The following is a 19,184-nucleotide window of genomic DNA, read 5'->3' as shown; positions in this document are numbered from 1 at the left end:
GTTGAGGGACTCTCGATATTACTCTTACTCTGATCTTTGATAATTGATTTTAATATGGCAATCTTTTTCTTGCTTCTTGGTTTGTCTGAAGACACAAATTGGTTTAGGGGATTTGTTTGAAGATCTAGCTTGTACACATGTGAGATTACATCCAGTACCCCTTGATCCGAATATTCTCAAGGCCCACTCAGCACTGAAGCAATCTTCCCCCTATGTGCGCAATGGCCTCAGCAACTTTATGCTTTTTTTCTGTTTTAAGATTGTTTCTTTTTGCAGGAAAGGACTGGTTCCTGCTCTTCCACTGGCTGAAATACTGTTTCCCAGGCTTGTATTGTTGGGCCTCCATGAAAGAATTTCTTTGAATTCTTGATGAATTTCTTCTCTCCCTTCTGTCCTGAGGCAGAAAGGAAGATTTTCCAGCTGAGGCTTTTGATATTATGCTATCTAGTTCTGCTCCAAATAATAGGTTTGTAGACTACAAAGGTTGTGTTTTGACTGTGAGTCTGCATTCCAGTGTTTAAGCCACAGACCTCTTTTAGATTTAGCTGCTAATTTTATGGATTCCATGGAAGTTTCTGATATGAAATCATTAGCTAACTTGACAGAATTTCAACCAGTTTTTCTCTGGTTGTACCTGTTTAATCGCCTCGTCCAGGTCCTCCAATGAAATGTTATTGGCTCTGGCGACAGTCATGCTTTGCAAGCTGCACCTCTTGCTATGTAAACTCTTTTAAGAGCTCCATCTTGCCTCCTTTCCATAGCGTCTTTTAAAGACACTACGTCATCTACTAGTAAGGTGGTTCTTCTAGCCACCCTAGTTATGGCTGCATCTACTTTGGGTGGATGCTCCCTGGTTTTAGATGATTGAGATGGAGACAGAAACATCTTTTTGGTTTTCTTAGACACAATGGGGTAAATTCATCAAAGAGTTAAGTTCCGCCACTAGAGTGAAATTCCGCCACTTCCCATTAATTTCTATGGGATTTTGAAAGGCGTATTTATCAATGAGTGAAAGTGAAATTTCACCCTTTGATAAATACGCCTTTAAAAACCCCATAGAAATGAATGGGAAATGGCGGAATTTCACTCTAGTGGTGGAACTTCACTATTAACTTCACTCTTTGATAAATATACCCCAATGTGTTTGTTATCTGGAAGTTCCCAAACTGAATTTATGGTTGACTGAATAACCCTTATGCACTGCAAATAGGTGGTTCTTCTTTGTTACAGATTTAAACATCTTATCTTTTTTGTTAGTTACACTATGTTCTTCGAGGTCTAGAGTTTTTCTGACCATGATTCTATCATGTTAGAGTTGAATGATGAGTCCTCCCCCCCCCTCTGATTCACAGTTATTCTATCTTGAATTGAGTCTTCTTCGCGCTGTTGGCTTCTCGAATGAGTAGAGTGACTAGTTGATGGTCCCAAATTTTTTATAACATTATCTGTTATACCATTGATGACATAGTTTTATTAAATGTAGACTTCATCCAATCCACAAAGTCATAGTTTTATTGAATGTAGACTTCATCCAATCCACAAAGTCTGTCATTTGTGCTGGATCAGTTCCTGAAGCGAGAGAGCGAGAGAGCGAGAGCGAGAGCGAGAGAGAGTCTGGCCAGTCCTATGCTCAATTTTCACCAGATATGGGATGACTTTGACGTAGTTGGCCAGCTTAAATATATTGCAATATATGGACAAACAATCCCTGTTTTGTTTAAAGGGTAAGGCATTTTTCAGTAGCAGTATGCACAAAATGTCTCTGTCTTAAATATATTGATAATGGGTTGAGTGCAGAGGAATCAGTGAACTGTCTAATATTGTTCCTCACCTCTCATAGGAACTCACCCCCTTGAACCCGAGAGAGACCTTCTGGAGCTCATTGTTTTTCCAGTTCTGAAGACCTGCTCACCAGTCTGAAAAAATCGTGTGTGTGTGTGTATATACACACACACATGATTTTTTCAGACTGGTGAGCAGGTCTTCAGAACTATATATATATATATATATATATATATATATATATATATATATATATATATATATATATATATATATATATATATATAAACTTTTCAAGATGGACCAGCACTCCAGTTTGTTCAATCAAACGTGAATATTTATTTGAATAGTCACTCTCGTGTCCAACGTTTCGGCCCACATCTGGGCCTTTATCAAAGGCCCAGATGTGGGCCGAAACGTTGGACACGAGAGTGACTATTCAAATAAATATTCACGTTTGATTGAACAAACTGGAGTGCTGGTCCATCTTGAAAAGTTGCATAATACCGTTTGACCGGGCACCCACTACGAACTGAGAGGGTTAAAGTGCAGGTACTTTCTGAACTTATATATATATATATATATATATATAGTAAAGAATGGACCCGCACTCCAATGTTCTTAGTGAAAAAATTTTTGTGTTTTATTCACAATGCATATCCAACGTTTCGGTCCACGTTGGGACCTTTCTCAAGGATATATATATATATATATATTTTGTGACAAGCTGTCGGCTTGAACACTTAACTTTTAGGGGGATTAGTCAATGGTGAGCAGGCAGCATAGGAAAAAGGAGCATAAAGACCGTGACACACAGCTTCTTCAAGGAAAACACATGTTTATTTTCCAACATTAAACAAACAGTTCATTGTCCACAGACACAGGGGTGACCATTTTATCATTCAAACAAATAATAAAATAAAAACCTAGCCCACTGGGCACTACCTTCCAACTCTGGAGCAGTCCCTGACTAGGCTGGGCCCCTTGTGGACTACCAGCAAACAAAACAATTGTTGTGGCTCACCCCTGTACTCACAGTCTTTGAGTGAACTATTTAGTCTCCTGGCTTTTCTCCAATGTCCCACACAGACAACAACTCTGGCTCTTAGTCACAGCCACGGGCTCCCTTTGCTTCTGGCAGGATCAGGCGGCACACCCAGCTCCTCTAGGAGTTACTCACACAGCCAGGTCTCCTACCTGCTGTGCCCTGATGAGAGACACACTCTCCCATTCCAATTAACTTTAAATAGTCTTTCCACAGGACAGCTTTCCTGTGGAAGGTGAACTCCAATCTCCGGACTGGCTCTATGGAATGGAGTCCCTGGCTACTGAAATCTTTAAACAGAGCACTGATTCTCTGTTTAATAACTCCCTTCCTGGAGCCTATCTCAGTACCTGGGGAGAATTACTAGAGTGACCTTTTTCCTCCTTTTCCTAGTCACTCTACCACATAATATATATATAGAGGATTCACTATTGCAGTTTCACCAACATTTGAATGCCCAAGACAGCCCTATCAAACTCACGATCAACCACAGTACTGACAATATTGATTTCCTAGATCTAAACATATTTTTTGATAACGGCACATTGGGCACAAGACTGTTTCGGAAATCGACCGATAGAAACTCTATTCTACATGCGGCAAGTCATCATCCGCCGGCAACGATCCAGGGGATACCTTACTCTCAGTTTATGCGGGTAATACGCAATAACAACACCAGAACCATGGCGGAAACACAACTTAGAGACATGCTTACCAGATTCCTCGAAAGGGGGTACCCCCAGGAGCTGCTTTTGACACAACTCAACAGAGCACTTCAGCACTCACAACAGGATCTTCTGCATCCATCCTCAGGGATGGAACAGCCGAAAGAACAAATGATTTTCACCACTACTTATACCACAGGCTCCCAATATCTAAGGACCAATGTGAATAAGCACTGGCCTATGCTAAGTATGGACGATACACTAAGTCTCCATAGGTCCAAAAGGCCCATAATGGGCTACAAGAGGGGTAAAAGCCTGAAACACCTTTTGGTCAGAACAGACTTCAAGGGACCCCCCAGCAGTAGCACAGATTGGCTCTCTATACAAACCAAACTTGGCTGCTATAGATGCCCCAATTGCGTCACTTGCAGATGCCTGTTGGTCGGTCCAGACTTTCCACATCCCCATACAGGTAGGAGATACAAGATACGACATAGACTTACATGTACCTCCACCTACATAGTCTACATTATCACCTGCCCATGTGGACTATATTATGTCGGCAAGACCTGCACTACCTTGAGAGAAAGGATCGGCAACCACAGAGCTGCAATCAGCAAAGCCCTGAGGGAGGGCAATGCCTTACAACCAGTGGCAAGACATTTCCTACAGAAGGGGCACACTCTTCCGACTTTCAAATGCATGGCCATCGATTTTCAACCCTTGTTAAGTAGGGGGGGCAACAGAGACCAGGCATTGCTGAGGAGAGAATCGCGTTGGATACACAGACTTGACACGGTTACCCCAAGAGGACTAAATGAAACTTTGCCCCTGGGTTGCTTTGTCTGAATTGTATATAACCTGTATTTGTGCCCCCAATAGTAAACATTTAGTAATGATACCCGTTTTGCTGCGCTTGAACCTTTGCTACACACTGTGTTTTTTTAAAATGTCACGACCAATGACTCCTCTGCACAATACTATGATTGCTCCCTCCCTTTTGCGCATTAATTAATAGTGTACATATGTCCTATTTGGCCCTGGAATGTGGGGATTGGGTTTAGGTGGTGGAACAAATGGCTGCCCTAGATCTTCCGCGCCAATAATTGGTACAGACAGTCCGTTGGCAGCGTCAGCACGTCGGCGGTATCGCTGACTGGCTGCGCAGCTTCCCTGTCTAGCACCCTCTAGCTTGACACCGAGTGTTGCTAGGGGCGCTGCGCGTGGAGATGGGGGGGTGTGACCGCTTGCACCTTGATAGCCGCTCCGCTCCTCTGTGTCATAGACACCGCCCACCAATACAGCACCATGGACGGGGCGGTAACCACGCCCACTGTACACCCACTTTATCAGTTGTCGCTTTCTGGCCACAAAATTCAGCTGACACTTAGCTAGGAGACTGGAGATTGCGCTATAGAGGAGTAGGTCACCATGTATAAGCTTGTTTGGCACTGACACTTTCCGCACAGTCCTATGTTGTTTTGGTTGCTTAGCAACGTTCATTGGCGCCAAAATAGCGTTTTTAAATCCCTCACTGGACACCATTCTCTGTTTTCCCTTCCCTGATGAAAGCTCTGCAATAGAGCTGAAACGTCGGATTCAATAAAACTTCTTTCGTATATATTACCCTGGTGAATATTCCTCGGAGTGCTGTCTATTTGCTTACCTATATATATATATATATATATATATATATATATATATATATATATATATATATATATATATATATATATATATATATATTAAAAACTTATTTTGTGGAATTTTGATGTCTGCAACGTGTAACTTAGTGCGCATCTGTCTGCCATGTAATAATTCAGCTGGAGATTATTGGGTTATTGCATGGCGCGTTGCTCTGTAGTTATGTAGGAACTCTTTTGTATATACTTTTCAATATTTCCCAGTAAGATTTGCTGTCTGTAGTGCTTTTTTCAGACTTCTGTTGAATTGCTCAATTTCTCCATTTGCTTGTGGGTAATACACTGAAGATTTCCTATGCACAATATTCCTCTCTCTCAGAAAGACTTCAGATGAGACAAACTGTGGTTCGTTGTCTGATATTAACTCCTTTGGATTACCTTCACTGGGGAAGACTGTAGACAGAAATGTTATTACTGTAGCTGATGTTAAATGAGAAACAAATGTAATTTCAGACCATTTACTGTAATAGTCTATCAAGGTTAAAGCAATTCTACAGTCTATAGGCAGTGCTGGAATTGGGGCGGGATGGAATCCAGACACTTCTTTTTTGTCACTTAATTGCATCCCCTCTGGCAGGATGGTAAGAGTCAGAATACCAGAGTGTTTTTTTCCCTGGTCTCAGCAACACAAAGCAATAGTCGTCTGGTAAGAGTGCGCATTTCTGACATGATTGGACTGCATGAGCACTTGTACTTTTACAGAAGTCTGCAGGCGCTTATACTCTTGACTGTGTGCTCTTTCCCAATGCTGCTGCTGTTCCCTCCCCCAAATGTTCTCTGAGAGTCCCTCATAACTCCTGCTTGCTCCTCGTTCAAACCCTCCCCCAACGCACCACACATTCAGTACATGCAACTTGTGAGCCACAAATCATTAGGAGAATGTGCAGTGCGGAACAGCGAAGGAGGCCGGCAGGGCCGCCATCAGGGGGGGGACAGGGGGGACAGGGGGGACAAGCGTACCGGGCCCGGGCATGAAGGGGGGCCCAGCAGCGCTGCATTTTTTGAAGATCCGGGCCCCCCTTACGAGCGCCCGAGCCGTATATCTTCCCTCTGCGTTGCCGAATGCGGAAGTGCCGAAAAGCTGAAGCCGATGCGCCGAAAAGACCCGAAGTCACGGATAAAGCCGAAGTCCCGAAGCACCGAAAAGACCCGAAGTCACGAAAACAGCCGAAGTCCTGAAGCGGCGCAAAGACCCGAAGTCACGAAAGGAGGATAAGTTGAAGTACTGAAGCCGTGAGTTCAATTCTAATGAAAACCAGTTTGTGTGTTTTTTTTTTTTAATCCCCTGGCTACCAATGTATTATTTTAATATTCTATAGGCCGCTGCCACCAATCTTTTTGTAAAACATTTTTTTTTTAACTTTTAAGGGGGCCCCTGCCCCCTTTTTTTTTTCAAAAAACTTTTTTTTAAAAAAAAAAAAAATTTTGGGGCCCCAATTTGTTTTTAACTTATAAGGGGGCCCCTGCCACCAATGTTTTTTGGGTTTTTTTAGGTTTTTTTTACATTTTTTTTATAAGCATCAATAGCTTTTATAACTTGTGTGGGGGGGTTACTTTTTTAGCGCTGATGTCTGTGTGGTCTTTTAACTGCGATGTGGAGTGGGCGGCATATGGGGTGAAGCTTGGTCATCAGTGTGGGTGGGGCCCAGGGGGCCCCAAAAATGTTGTTGTACGGGGCCCCATGATTTCTAATGGCGGCCCTGGAAGCCGGTGTCTATATACAGATTCAGCCTTTCTGAGGGGGGGGAGTATGAAGCAGGAGAGAGCTAAAGTTATGTGTGGGGAACGGAGGAGGGAATGGTAAAGGAAGTATTCAGACAACGCTGCCTTCTCACATGCCATTCATGGGGGCTGGGGGTTGAAGATGAAAGCAAAATATTTGTGCATTTAGGTGGAATAACGGAGGAAAAAGTGCAGTGAACATTGGACTACTAGACAAATCCTGTTATGCAGTATTGTGAATTCTTTACAATAACCTGTCACTTTATTAGCATAAATACTAATCCAGCTGTGCTGCTGAAGGCATTTGTGCTGTCTGTATGCAACATCACTCAACATCACTATTGCACTGTGATGGAAATAAGCATGCGGGGGGTCTTTGTTACAGACTGGTGCTCAAAGGAGGACCATGGAACAACCCATGTCACATGCCAGACTTGGTGAATATTTCATGAGGAGCTGATGAACCCAATGACACTGCTAATGTCACATGTCACTTTTCAGGTCTCTAGCACTACCAATGATCCAGTAAAACAAATATGTAGAGGCCAAGACAGGGCACAAAAAATGGGACAGCTGTACCAAAAGGTTTAAGAGGCAGGAGTCACATTCTCCCCAATAGAAGGGGGAAATGGGAGATACAAAAAAGGAGTGTAAACTGAAGAGCATGAAGAGGTATAGCAATATGAAAAACAGTAAAGATATAAAAGAGATTAGAAGAAATGCTGGAAGAAAGAAAAATAATTAGAAGAAAGCAAGATAGAGATGTATAAGAAAATAAAGGGAAAGAAGAGCAGAGAACAAAAATATAAGGTTAGTTATATGTTGCTCTTTCATATTTTCTATTTTTATATGCACCTGTAATATATGATGTGGGCCTTTCCCATGGGTAACATGTTCATAACAATGTACTTGTTTGTGGCACAAAATGGCATAGTGTTGGAACTGTACCTTACTTTTGTAATGATTGGATGCATTGTCCTGAGAGACCTGCAGGAAGGGGATCCGTTTAGAGTCAACTCTTTAAATAACTAAACTCTAAAAATTAATGAGGCTAAAAATGGAAACTAGGAAGTATTGCTGGATGAGGCTTATAATAATGGTGGGCGTGGCTTATATTTATGGGCATGGTCAAAATGTGCTGCACGCGCCGCACACACCATCCCTCCACTTTTTTCATCCCAATTCAAGCACTGTCTATAGGGGCATCTGTAAAAGGACCCACAATATCAATAGCAAGTTTTTCCCATGCTGAATCAGGGAATGGTACTGGCTGAAGTGGTGGTGTATGTGTGATCCATTGCTGGCCACCAGTATAGTTCTTGTAGTCTTTGTTTTGTACGTACAATTCCTTGATGACTCTCATGTGCAAGTTGTATGAGCTTTTCTCGCAAGGTCTCTGGTACCAGTAAGCGGTGAGCTCCACGGACAACATAGCCATCTACTAAGGACAGTTCATGTCTAATCCTGTAGTAAGGATGAAGATCAGGACTGAGATTCTTCCCAGCATTTGGTTATTTGCATTGTTAAATGTCCCATGGTTTTACTTGAATTGGACATTTGAGGCAAGCTTGCTTAAAATCTGCAGCTGTAACTGTAGATGATAGCAAATCAGTCAGTGCTACAACTTCTATGCCCTCATCCAGTGTATCAGAAGCTGCAGGTAAAGGTAAACGTGTCAAACAATCAGCAGTAACATTTTTTAAACCTAGTTTATGTTGCATTTTTTAGTTAAAGTTTAGTAGCCTTGCTGACCATTTAGCTATACACATTCCTGCTCTTCCTATTCCCTTTGTTGTAAGCAGTGTAGTTCAAGGGCTATGATCAGTGCATATGGTACATTCTCTACCCCATAGGTAGGTTCTCCATTTTTCTGTTGCCCAATACTTATGTTCTGTCTCTGTAAGTGTTCTGGATACAAATGCAACAGTTTCTTTGCATAATCAGCATGGATCTGTGTGAGAACTGCACCAAACCCATAGTCTTAAGTACCCTTATTCACAATGTAAAAGTCACATTTTGCAGTATTTGGTTCAAATTGTACAGTCACTGGCAAGCAACCAAGCACAGGGATTGAATCCTTTAAGTAACTGACCAGTCTCAGGGCAGGTGCAACAAGCAGATCTTCTGCAAAGTATTTCAAGAAAATATCCTTTGGTAGTATAGAAACAGCTGAACCTGTATCAAGCATCAGGTTAATGGAGTGTCCCTTATCAGCAGCAATAATGTAATTTTCAAACATACAGATCCAAGCAATAAAAGGTATGGTAGACTCACCAGGGTTTGGGAGAAAAGGTGCAGGCTGCTGCAGAGATAGAAGAGACAGCTCGTCTCCAATTTGTTATGTTTTGGTAGCCGGGGATGAGTAGAGTATAACAGTGCTTTATTAGCCTGTTCATGCAGCCATTACACTTCAACAGTAACATTAACTTTAGCACTTTAAGCAGTATAGAAAGTACTATGTATACACAGTATAACTCATGTGCACAGTGACACCTAAAGGCAGGGCCGCCATCAGGGGGGGACAGGGGGGACAAGCGTACCGGGCCCGGGCATGAAGGGGGGCCCGGCAGCGCTGCATTTTTTGAAGATCCGGGCCCCCCTTACGAGCGCCCGAGCCGTACGTCTTGCCTCTTGCGTGCCGAATGCGGAAGTGCCGAAAAGCCGAAGCCGATGCGCCGAAAAGACCCGAAGTCACGGAAAAAGCCGAAGTCCCGAAGTCACGAAGCGCCGAAAAGACCCGAAGTCACGAAAACAGCCGAAGCCGAAGTCCTGAAGCAGCGCAAAGACCCGAAGTCACGAAAACAGCCGAAATTGAAGTCCTGAAGCGGTGAAAAGACCCGAAGTCACGAAAGGAGGCGAAGTTGAAGTACTGAAGCCATGAGTTCAAGCCTACTGAACACCAGTTTGTGTTTTGTTTTTTTTTTAATCCCCTGGCCACCAATGTATTTTAATATTCTATAGGCCCCTGCCACCAATCTTTTTTTTAAAACTTTTTTTTTGGGGCCCCAATTTTTTTTAACTCGTAAGGGGCCCCTTGCCACCATTGTATTTTTTTGTTTGTTTTTTTTTAAAAAAAAAATTAATTTTCTTTTTGGTGGCCCCAAATTTTTTTAACTTGTAAGGGGGCCCCTGCCACCAGTTTTTTTTTTTTTTTTCAAATTTTTTTTTGGGGCCCCAATTTGTTTTTAACTTATAAGGGGGCCCCTGCCGCCAATGTTTTTTTTTTTTCAAAAAAAAAATTTTTTTTTCAAATTTTTTTTGGGGCCCCAATTTGTTTTTAACTTGTAAGGGGGCCCCTGCCACCAATGTTTTTTTTTTTTTTCAAAAAAATATAAATTTTTTTTCAAATTTTTTTTTGGGGCCCCAATTTGTTGTAACTTATAAGGGGGCCCCTGCCACCAATGTTTGTTTATTTTTTAGTTTTTTTACATTTTTTTTTGTTGGGGCCCCAAGTTTTTTTTAACTTATAAGGGGGCCCCTGCCATCAATGTTTTTTTAAAAAAAAAAAAATTTTAATTTTTTTTTTGGGGCCCCAATTTTTTATAAGGGGGCCCTGACCATCAATAGCTTTTTACAACTTGTGTGGGGGGGGTTACTTTTTTAGCGCTGATGTCTGTGTGGTCTTTTAACTGCGATGTGGAGTAGGCGGGATATGGGGTGGAGCTTGGTCGTCAGTGTGGGCGGGGCCTAGGGGGGCCCCAAAAATTTTGTTGTACGGGGCCCCGTGATTTCTAATGGCGGCCCTGCCTAAAGGCCATTTGTATAAGTTGTCAATTACTGGCTGTGCTGTAGCCTCCATTTATCCACTGTTGCAGCATCAGGTACAGACACATTGAATCTGTCAAGTTTTATTTATTTTAAAAAGAAATGGACCTGGACTGTCTGTCTCCATTACAACAAACACTTCTTTCTTATTTTTTATATATTTTTTTTTTAAAAATAGTTCTTGCCGTTAGGGCGAGGATAAACAGACAAAAAATAATTACAGCAGGCTTGTCTAAAATATAACTCAACATTGTTAAAAGTTTTTTACCTCTTAAAATTAAGTTTCACTGTTTTAATGAATGTATCTGACACAATTCGATTTGCCAAAAAACAAACAAAAAATTCATCAAACGCATTGAAGTCAATATGCAGTTTTTGATGTGACAATTTTCAAACAATGACTATTTGATTATTCTTACTAAACATTAGAGTCTATGGGGCAAATCCACTAAGCGCCAAAAATGCACTAGCGACGCCTTCACCGCACTTCGCCATGCGAAGTTGGGCACCGCTAATTCACTGAAATCCGAAGTTGCGCTCAGGGAGGCGAAAGGTAGCGAAGTTGCAATAGCGTTACTTCTTCAAGCAAAGCTAGTTACACTAGCGATGCCTAATTTGCATACGGTGCCAAGTTAAAGTACAATGGATGTATATGTAGCAGCAAATAGATTACACTACACAAGCCCGGGAAACCTTAATAAAAGAAAATAGAGTTGTTATATTGCCCTACACATGAGTCCACTTTATAGTTTGTGTCATATGTTAGGAAATGTAGGGGGGAAGCCAGGTAACCCATAAAAAATCTTTTGCAGCCTATCACCCTGAAAAAAGCACTTAGAGAATTAGAAAAATTTATTTTATTATAAATTTTATTGTCTTTCTTCCAGATACGTCTTGTGAATCAGCTCCAGAAATAAACAATGCTGTGATACAGACTAAGAAAGCTAATTATAGCTCTGGAGAAAGAGCTGTTTATATGTGTAACTCAGGTTATGTGTTTAACAAGGACCAAAATTCAGCAATTTGTAAGAATTCTCAGTGGATGGAACTGCCAGAATGTAGAAGTAAGTTTGCTGCACAAATCTTAGCATCCATCTATACATGCTCCTTTGCAGAGTGTGGTGAGCACCAATACTCCCCTTTATTCTGCTATGATGAATTGCACAGCATACATGATAGTGCAGGCATTGATGCAATGGAATTAATTATTGTCAGTCTAAACCTTGTAGAAACTCTAGGATTTTCTTAGCAGAAATGGCATGTTATGAGGCATGTGCCTAGGGCACAACACTAGGGGAATGCCTGCAGTGCCATAGGTTTGGCCTATATATATATAATATATATTCTGTCCTCGCTACGTATTACCCTGGGGCAGTGTGTAGTTCAACATGCAGCTAAACCTTCCTACAATCCAATAAAGAGACTAAGCTTGGAGTCTGTAGATTTTACTGAATAGGCAAGTGGAATAAGGTGAAACTGTAATACAAACAGCAGAAAATATAATAAGTATGCTTGCAATGAACTATATAAAAACATGCAAATGAACATATAACTGCAGCATAAAATATATATACTGGCATAAATGTCTCTGTAGCAATGTCTCTAGGGTTTCTGGCAGCTGTGGAGGTGTTTTGGTGTAACTATTTCCTTACCAGCGATTCTATCATAAGGGAGATGCAGAACTGTGTGCTTCTTCCAGCAGCATGGTCTGTAAAATGGAGTCCCGGCTCCCACAAGGCATTGCTCTAGGTCACGTGCAAATGAATAGGGAAATCCCAAATATGGTAAAAGCGTATGCTGGAGACATGACACTCCCCGTCTGGCATCTATGGATGCCACCACTTTCTTCGGGAGACAACAATAAAGTTCGTTCAGTCACTGGTCTGAAGAACAATTTGGTTTCTCCTTGCTTGGAGGTCTTGACCTCGGCTTTACGGACTCTCCCATTCTCACTTGGAAATGTATTGGTGACAAGACCCAAGGACTATTCACTCCTTTGTGACTGACAGTCTTTCAACAGAACAACATCACTACATTTGAGGTTGGGCTTGGTAGTTTGCCATTTGCAAAGTGGCTGCAAAGTAGAGATGTATTGCTTTCTCCATCTGTCCCAGAAGGTATTCGCAAGACGGCCTCCTACTCTCAATGGGCTAGTTTGGACAAGGAATGGGTCATGCTTTCTCAGAGTGTTGTCTTTAGGGACAGGTTTGTTTCTTGTGATGCACAAGGATGTCGGTTCTGTGAGCCAAGTTGAGTCTTTGAGCTGACTTGCTGTAACAGCGTGGTCTGCCAGGTTGTAGTCGGTATAGAATACAGTCTCTTTGGGCTCTCTGCCTGTCTTGGTTGTGATGGGCTCAGCTAGCTCTACAGCTAGAATGGCAACACAGAGTTCTAGTCTGGGTATAGTGTGTTCGGGAATTGGTGCCAGTTTTGCCTTACCCGTAACAAATGCAGTATGGCGTTGTCCACAGATATCCACAGTTTTGAGGTATGCGACGGCAGCTATGGCTTTGACAGAAGCATCAGAGAACACACAAAGTTTTTGGTTTTGTACCTCTGTAGAAGGTATTAGGGCATATGGGTGTGTAACACAAAGGTTGGAAAAGGTTGCTAGAGAACTTCTCCATTCTGCCCACAAATTCTTTTTGTCAGGAGACAGCGGGTTGTCCCAATCAGATGTTTTGAAGATTAAGTCTCTTAAATCATTTGAATAGTCTTGTGAAGAGAAGGTTTCAATCGCTACTTTGTTGTTAGAAGCTATTTTGTAAAGCCTGAGGTTGGAGCAGGCGAGTGTTTCCTGCGCTCTTTTGAGAAGACTGATTGCAGCTTTGCTTGAAGGTATCAATTTTAAGCGGTTATCTGCATAGAAGTTTTTTTCTACTGATGGTCTGGCATCTGATCCATACTGTACCTTACTTTCTTGGGCAGAGCGACTGAGTCCGTGGATTGCAACTGCAGATGAAGGACTGTTGCCAAAGGTGTGCACCCACTTACGGTACTCTGTGATGTCTTTGAAAGGGTTTTTATCTCTGAACCTAAAAGGGGGTGACCCATCTGTTTGAATCGTGTTTAACTAGTTCTTGTTTGATTATTTTTGGAAAGAGTATATCCTCAATAGACATTGCTAATTGGTTATCTTCTTTTGTTCTCTGGAACACTGTACATCTCAAATGATCTTGATCACTGTCACGGGTGAGATTATCATCGGAAATGTTTAGGGGTGTGTGTACCAGGCTGGTGCTGTAAGGTTTTTCCTTTATTAGGAACTGGTTGTGGCATGGTGGGAAAATGGAGGGGTGTCTATTTTCTAGTGTGTTTGTCAGCATGCTCTTTACGCAGACTGGTTCGTGTACGCTTCCTGGGCAAGCGTCTCCTATTATGACCCATCCAAGATCTAGCTTCTGGGCATAAGGTGCATTGTGAGGGCCATTTATCTGGTCCCTTGCTTTGTGGACCCGTAGCATATCTCTTCCAAGGAGAAGCATTATCTGAGCCTTGGGGTCAAGTTCAGGGATTAAGTGCATTATACGTTTCAAGTGTACCTGGTGCTTAGCTACGTCCGGTGTAGGGATTTCAGATCTATTATCGGGGATCTGGTTGCATTCGATTATAGTTGGTAAGGGTAGACATACCTTTCCATCTATGGACTCTACCTGGTAGCCGGATGCCCTTCTTCCTGCTGTCTTGATAACTCCTGCACATGTTTTTAGAGAGTAAGGAGTGTTTGGGCCGGCTAAAGATCTGTTGCTCTGGTCATCCAGGTTTGCATAGAGCTTAATGCATTTATCTGTTTGGCCTGTCGGGTATACTTTGACCAGGCTAATTTTCGAGCAGGATCTGCTGCCTATGGCACCGTTGCAGATTTCTGTGCAATGAGAACTGACCTCTGTAGTGTTTGTGGCACTGTCATCTTCCTCCCCGCCATGCTTGCTGACGCTCTTGGTGTAAGGTACAGTCCACAGAGCTGGCCCAGGGTGTAAAGCTGTGTTGTGATATGTGCTGTCACATTCTGTGCATTTTACACTGACCTGACAGTCCTTGGCAAGATGAGACGCTGATGAACAACACTTGTAACAGATGTTGTGTTCCTTTAGGAAAGCTTTGCGGTCTTCTATGGACTTCTCTCTGAAGGCTCTGCATTTCAGAAGAGGGTGAGGCAGTTGGTGTAAAGGACACTGCTTACCAGGTTCTTTGTTCCTTGTCTCCTCGTGAGAAGGTTTTGCAGATCTGTGAAAAGAATCTAAAGAGGAAGCATTAGTTTTGTGTACTGTTACTGCTGCTTTGCAAGTATTAGGTACTGAAAGGGTGGCATGTGGCAAAGTGAAATCAAAGCTGGGGTCATTTCTCATCTTGGCTTGTTGGTATACAAAGTCCATGAATACAGTGAAAGGAGGAAATGGAACATTGTGCATTTCTTTGAATTTTGACCCGTGTGCCATCCACCGCTCTTGTAAGTTATAGGGCAATTTTTGTACTATGGGGTTAACACCTCTGGCTGTGTCCAGGAATGCAAGCCCCGGTAAGTTTCCTTCAGCTTTGGCTACTTGTAGTTCCATTAACAAGTCGCTTAATTCCCTAACTTTTTGGTAACTTTTATTGGTTATTTTAGGGAAGTCATCAATTCTCTTGAAGAGTGCATTTTCTACAACCTCTGCTGAGCCATAGCACTCATTAAGTCTGTGCCAGATCATTCTGAGACCAGTCTCTGGGTGATTTATGTTAATGACTCTGATCCTTTTGGCATGCTCTGCAGACTCAGTTCCTAGGTATTTGATAAGGAGGTCGATTTCCTCACTGTATGAAAGGTCTAAGCCTTTGATAGTATTTTGGAAGGAGGATCGCCAGGCTCTGAAGCCTTCTGGGCGGTCATTGAACTTTTCAAGTCCCTTTGTGATTAACTCGCGCCGTGCAAAGAATTTGGCAAAGTCCATTGTGACTTGGTTAGTATCAGGATAAGTAGGTGGATGAGTGTAATAGTGAGAAGGTGTTGTATAGTCATACCTGTCTGGAGGTTCTCTTTTAGGCTGGACTGTGACATACCGTTGTGACACAGCTGAGGAGGTAGGTGCAGGGTTAACCCTAGGCTTGGGTACCTGGCTGAAGTGGGTGTTGTAGGCAGGCTCGATTTGATCAGCGTAGTCTCTTTGATGCAATTGCAGCTTGCTGATGGCCTTCGGAAGTGTATGGCATCCTTGGCTTGGTTCAGGAGCCCCATGTTGGCCTGGTTGCTGTACTGAAAGAGAATCTGTGTCTTGTTTGGAGTGCTGGTAGACATACTCTCTAGTGCGTTGTAGTGGGTCATGGGGTTCAATCTCCAGATCAGGCACTTTGTTGTATCTTTCACTGTTAGGGTACACAATCATCTCCAGAGCTTCTGCCTCTGCCATCGCCGCTGCAGCTTCTTTCTCTATGGCCAGTTTTTCTAGAGATGCTTCTAAGTGTGCGCTCTCATCTTCTAAGCGTGCACTCTCTATTTTCCTTTCTGCTTCTAAGCGTGCACTTTCTGCTTCTTAGCGTACACACTCTGCTCCTAACAGTGCTTTCTTTACTTTTGCCTCCATTTCCTTCTCTGCAAAGGCGGCACAGGCCTTTGCTGCTTCTGCCTTTGCGCGGGCAATGGCGGCTGCATTGGTAACAGATGAGCGATGAGAGGAGCCTGAAACTTGGGACCTGGTCACTAGTGAAGATGACTTCTTCTGTGACATTATGCGATGCTGGATAAGCCTTTGCCTGTTTTAGCTGTAGCTAAATGTGGCTTAATAGCAGTGTCTGTATCCGGATCACTGTTATATACTGTTGTCTGAGCTTGCAGCGTAGCTGGTTTAATCACTTGTGTGTCAGCTGCTGTTTTACTGCGCATGCAGTGAGTTATAGTTCAATCCCACCTTTGTGGTAGCGCTGTTTCACTGTTCTGTCCTCGCTACGTATTACCCTGGGGCAGTGTGTAGTTCGACATGCAGCTAAACCTTCCCACAATCCAATAAAGAGACTAAGCTTGGAGTCTGTAGATTTTACTGAATAGGCAAGTGGAATAAGGTAAAACTGTAATACAAACAGCAGAAAATATAATAAGTATGCTTGCAATGAACTATATAAAAACATGCAAATGAACATATAACTGCAGCATAAAATATATATATACTGGCATAAATGTCTCTGTAGCAATGTCTCTAGGGTTTCTGGCAGCTGTGGAGGTGTTTTGGTGTAACTATTTCCTTACCAGCGATTCTATCATAAGGGAGATGCAGAACTGTGTGCTTCTTCCAGCAGCATGGTCTGTAAAATGGAGTCCTGGCTCCCACAAGGCATTGCTCTAGGTCACGTGGTGGGCGTACGGTACCCTAATTATTCCAAATTCTGCCATAAGCCTTATGGAGGAGTAGAATGAATATACAGGAAGTGACGTTGTGCACTTACAGCAAGTGTCCAGAGGAGGGAGCTCCGAGCAAATGAATAGGGAAATCCCAAATATGGTAAAAGCGTATGCTGGAGACATGACAATATATATATATATATATATATATATATATATATATATATATATATATATATATATATATATAAAATTATTTTTACGAATATTTGCTTCTCTTCGATGTCATATTTTATTAGCATCTTGCTACCTCTCTTAAACAAACAGTAACACCAACAAAATGTTTTAAAGCAATGAAAATATAATGCACTTTTATGCTGCACTAGTAAAATGGAGGTGTTTGCTTCAGAAACACTACTATAGTTTATATCAGTGGTCCCCAACCAGTAGCTCATGAGCAACATGTTGCTCTCCAACCCCTTGGATGTTGCTCCCAGTGGCCTCAGAGCAGGAGCTTATTTTTGAATTCCAGGCTTGGAGACAAGTTTTGGTTGTATAAAAATCAGGTGCACTGCCAAACAGAGCCTCAATATTGGTTGACAATCCACATAGGGGCTACCAAATGGCCAATCACAGCACTTATATAGCAGCACAAGAACATTATTCATGCTAGTGCTGCTTCCCAACTCCTTTTACTTCTGAATGTTGCTCACTGGTTCAAAAGGTTGGGGATGCCTGGTTTATATGTATCCATGGGGGCAGTCATTCAAAGCTGAAAAGGGAGTAAAGACACAGGATACACAGCAGATACCAGGTAATGAATATATAATGAGATTCTTCAGAACTTATCTGTTATATGCTGTCTATGTTGTGTTTGAATGGCTGCCCCCATGGCTACCCAGTAGCTTGTTTATATAAAGTATAGTTGTGTTTCTGAAGCAAACATGCCAGTTTTACTAGTGCAGGGCAACACTACATTATCTTGTCATTCCTTTAATTATTTAGTGTTTCTGTTTCTTTAAATTCTAGTGTGCTTTTATTAACATTTCCTCTTTCACTGCCATCATAACTAGTGGTAGGCAGAAGAGAAAGTTGTCTAGGGTGCAAGTAGCAGCAGGTAAGTCAGTGGAGGGGGCTGGGATAGAAGGCAGTCTGGCGTCATGAGCAGAGGAGGGGGCTGTTGTGGTGAATGACAGCTGCTGGCAATAGGAAGCAGTGAGAGGGAGGCGGTACAAGTATCTCTTCCCTTGGCTCTGTTTTTCTGCTAGCAGTGTTTGCTCCCATCCTGTCATCCTTAATGCTCATCTTTATCTCAGTCAGGCTATATAGTATCAATGTTAAACCTGTTTTCTTTATAGAACAAGGAGAGAGCTGTGGATCTCCCCCTGTGATACAGTTTGGGGAAACACTAGAAAACAGAGAAGCTACCAATAAACATGGCACAGTAATGAATTATAAGTGTCCAGAATATTACACACTTAAAGGAAGCAAAGCGGTTATGTGTAGCCATGGAAAATGGGATGATCCACCAATATGTTTAGGTATGTGGCCTTTTCATTCCATAAAAGCCTTACACATTTAACATTCTTAGTTTTTTAATTAGTATGTCACAAAAAGTAAGATATGAATTGCATAAAAACTGCACCAATAATGTGATTTAGATTGCGCTTCTTGGTTCCAGTGTACATTTACTGAATCATAATCCCATACTATGTATTCAATAGTTCAGTAGCTGTTAGAATAAACAATGATCCTTAATTCTCAATGCTGCACACTTTGACCCCATTCCTTTGGTAGTTTGTCTCATTCGAAGGTAACACGCATGCACCCAGCATTGGTTGGATATTCCTGATTTGCACTGGTGCTCCGTCACAGGCGACCACAGGGTTAACTTCAATATATTAGGGTAGCAAATCAAGGAAAACAGCAAAGAGCAGAATATCTGCTATTCAATCTTTATTGTGCATTTCACACAACATGTTTCGGGCAGCAAGTACCCTTTATCAAGTGTGTACAAACCAAAGTGAAAAAGTGCTTTATAGTGCCATACAGGAAGTCCCACCCCTCCATCAAAAATCACAGTTAACCCTTACCACTGGGAGGTACAATGATCAATTGCATAAGAACACAGTTCGTGTATAATATAATATAATATAAGGATAAAATAGAAATAGAAAATTTAAAATACT

The 19,184-nt window shown here is 42.1% G+C and overlaps 1 protein-coding gene across 3 annotated transcripts in view; it reads left to right on the top strand.

Moving 5' to 3' along the window:
* The window catches only part of LOC121403083 (coagulation factor XIII B chain-like), a 117,279-nt gene that overhangs the window by 79,580 nt on the left and 18,515 nt on the right, over positions 1-19,184 (top strand). For all 3 annotated transcript variants that reach the window (XM_041590627.1, XM_041590625.1, XM_041590626.1), the window contains 2 exons: positions 11,570-11,746; positions 18,354-18,536. In XM_041590627.1, coding sequence (XP_041446561.1) covers positions 11,570-11,746; positions 18,354-18,536 — 360 coding nt within the window. The remainder of the gene's footprint in view (positions 1-11,569; positions 11,747-18,353; positions 18,537-19,184) is intronic.

The sequence above is a fragment of the Xenopus laevis genome, chromosome 4L (genome assembly GCF_017654675.1).
Source record: "Xenopus laevis strain J_2021 chromosome 4L, Xenopus_laevis_v10.1, whole genome shotgun sequence".
Taxonomy (NCBI): domain Eukaryota; kingdom Metazoa; phylum Chordata; class Amphibia; order Anura; family Pipidae; genus Xenopus; species Xenopus laevis.
This window is presented reverse-complemented; position numbering and strand designations above follow the sequence as displayed.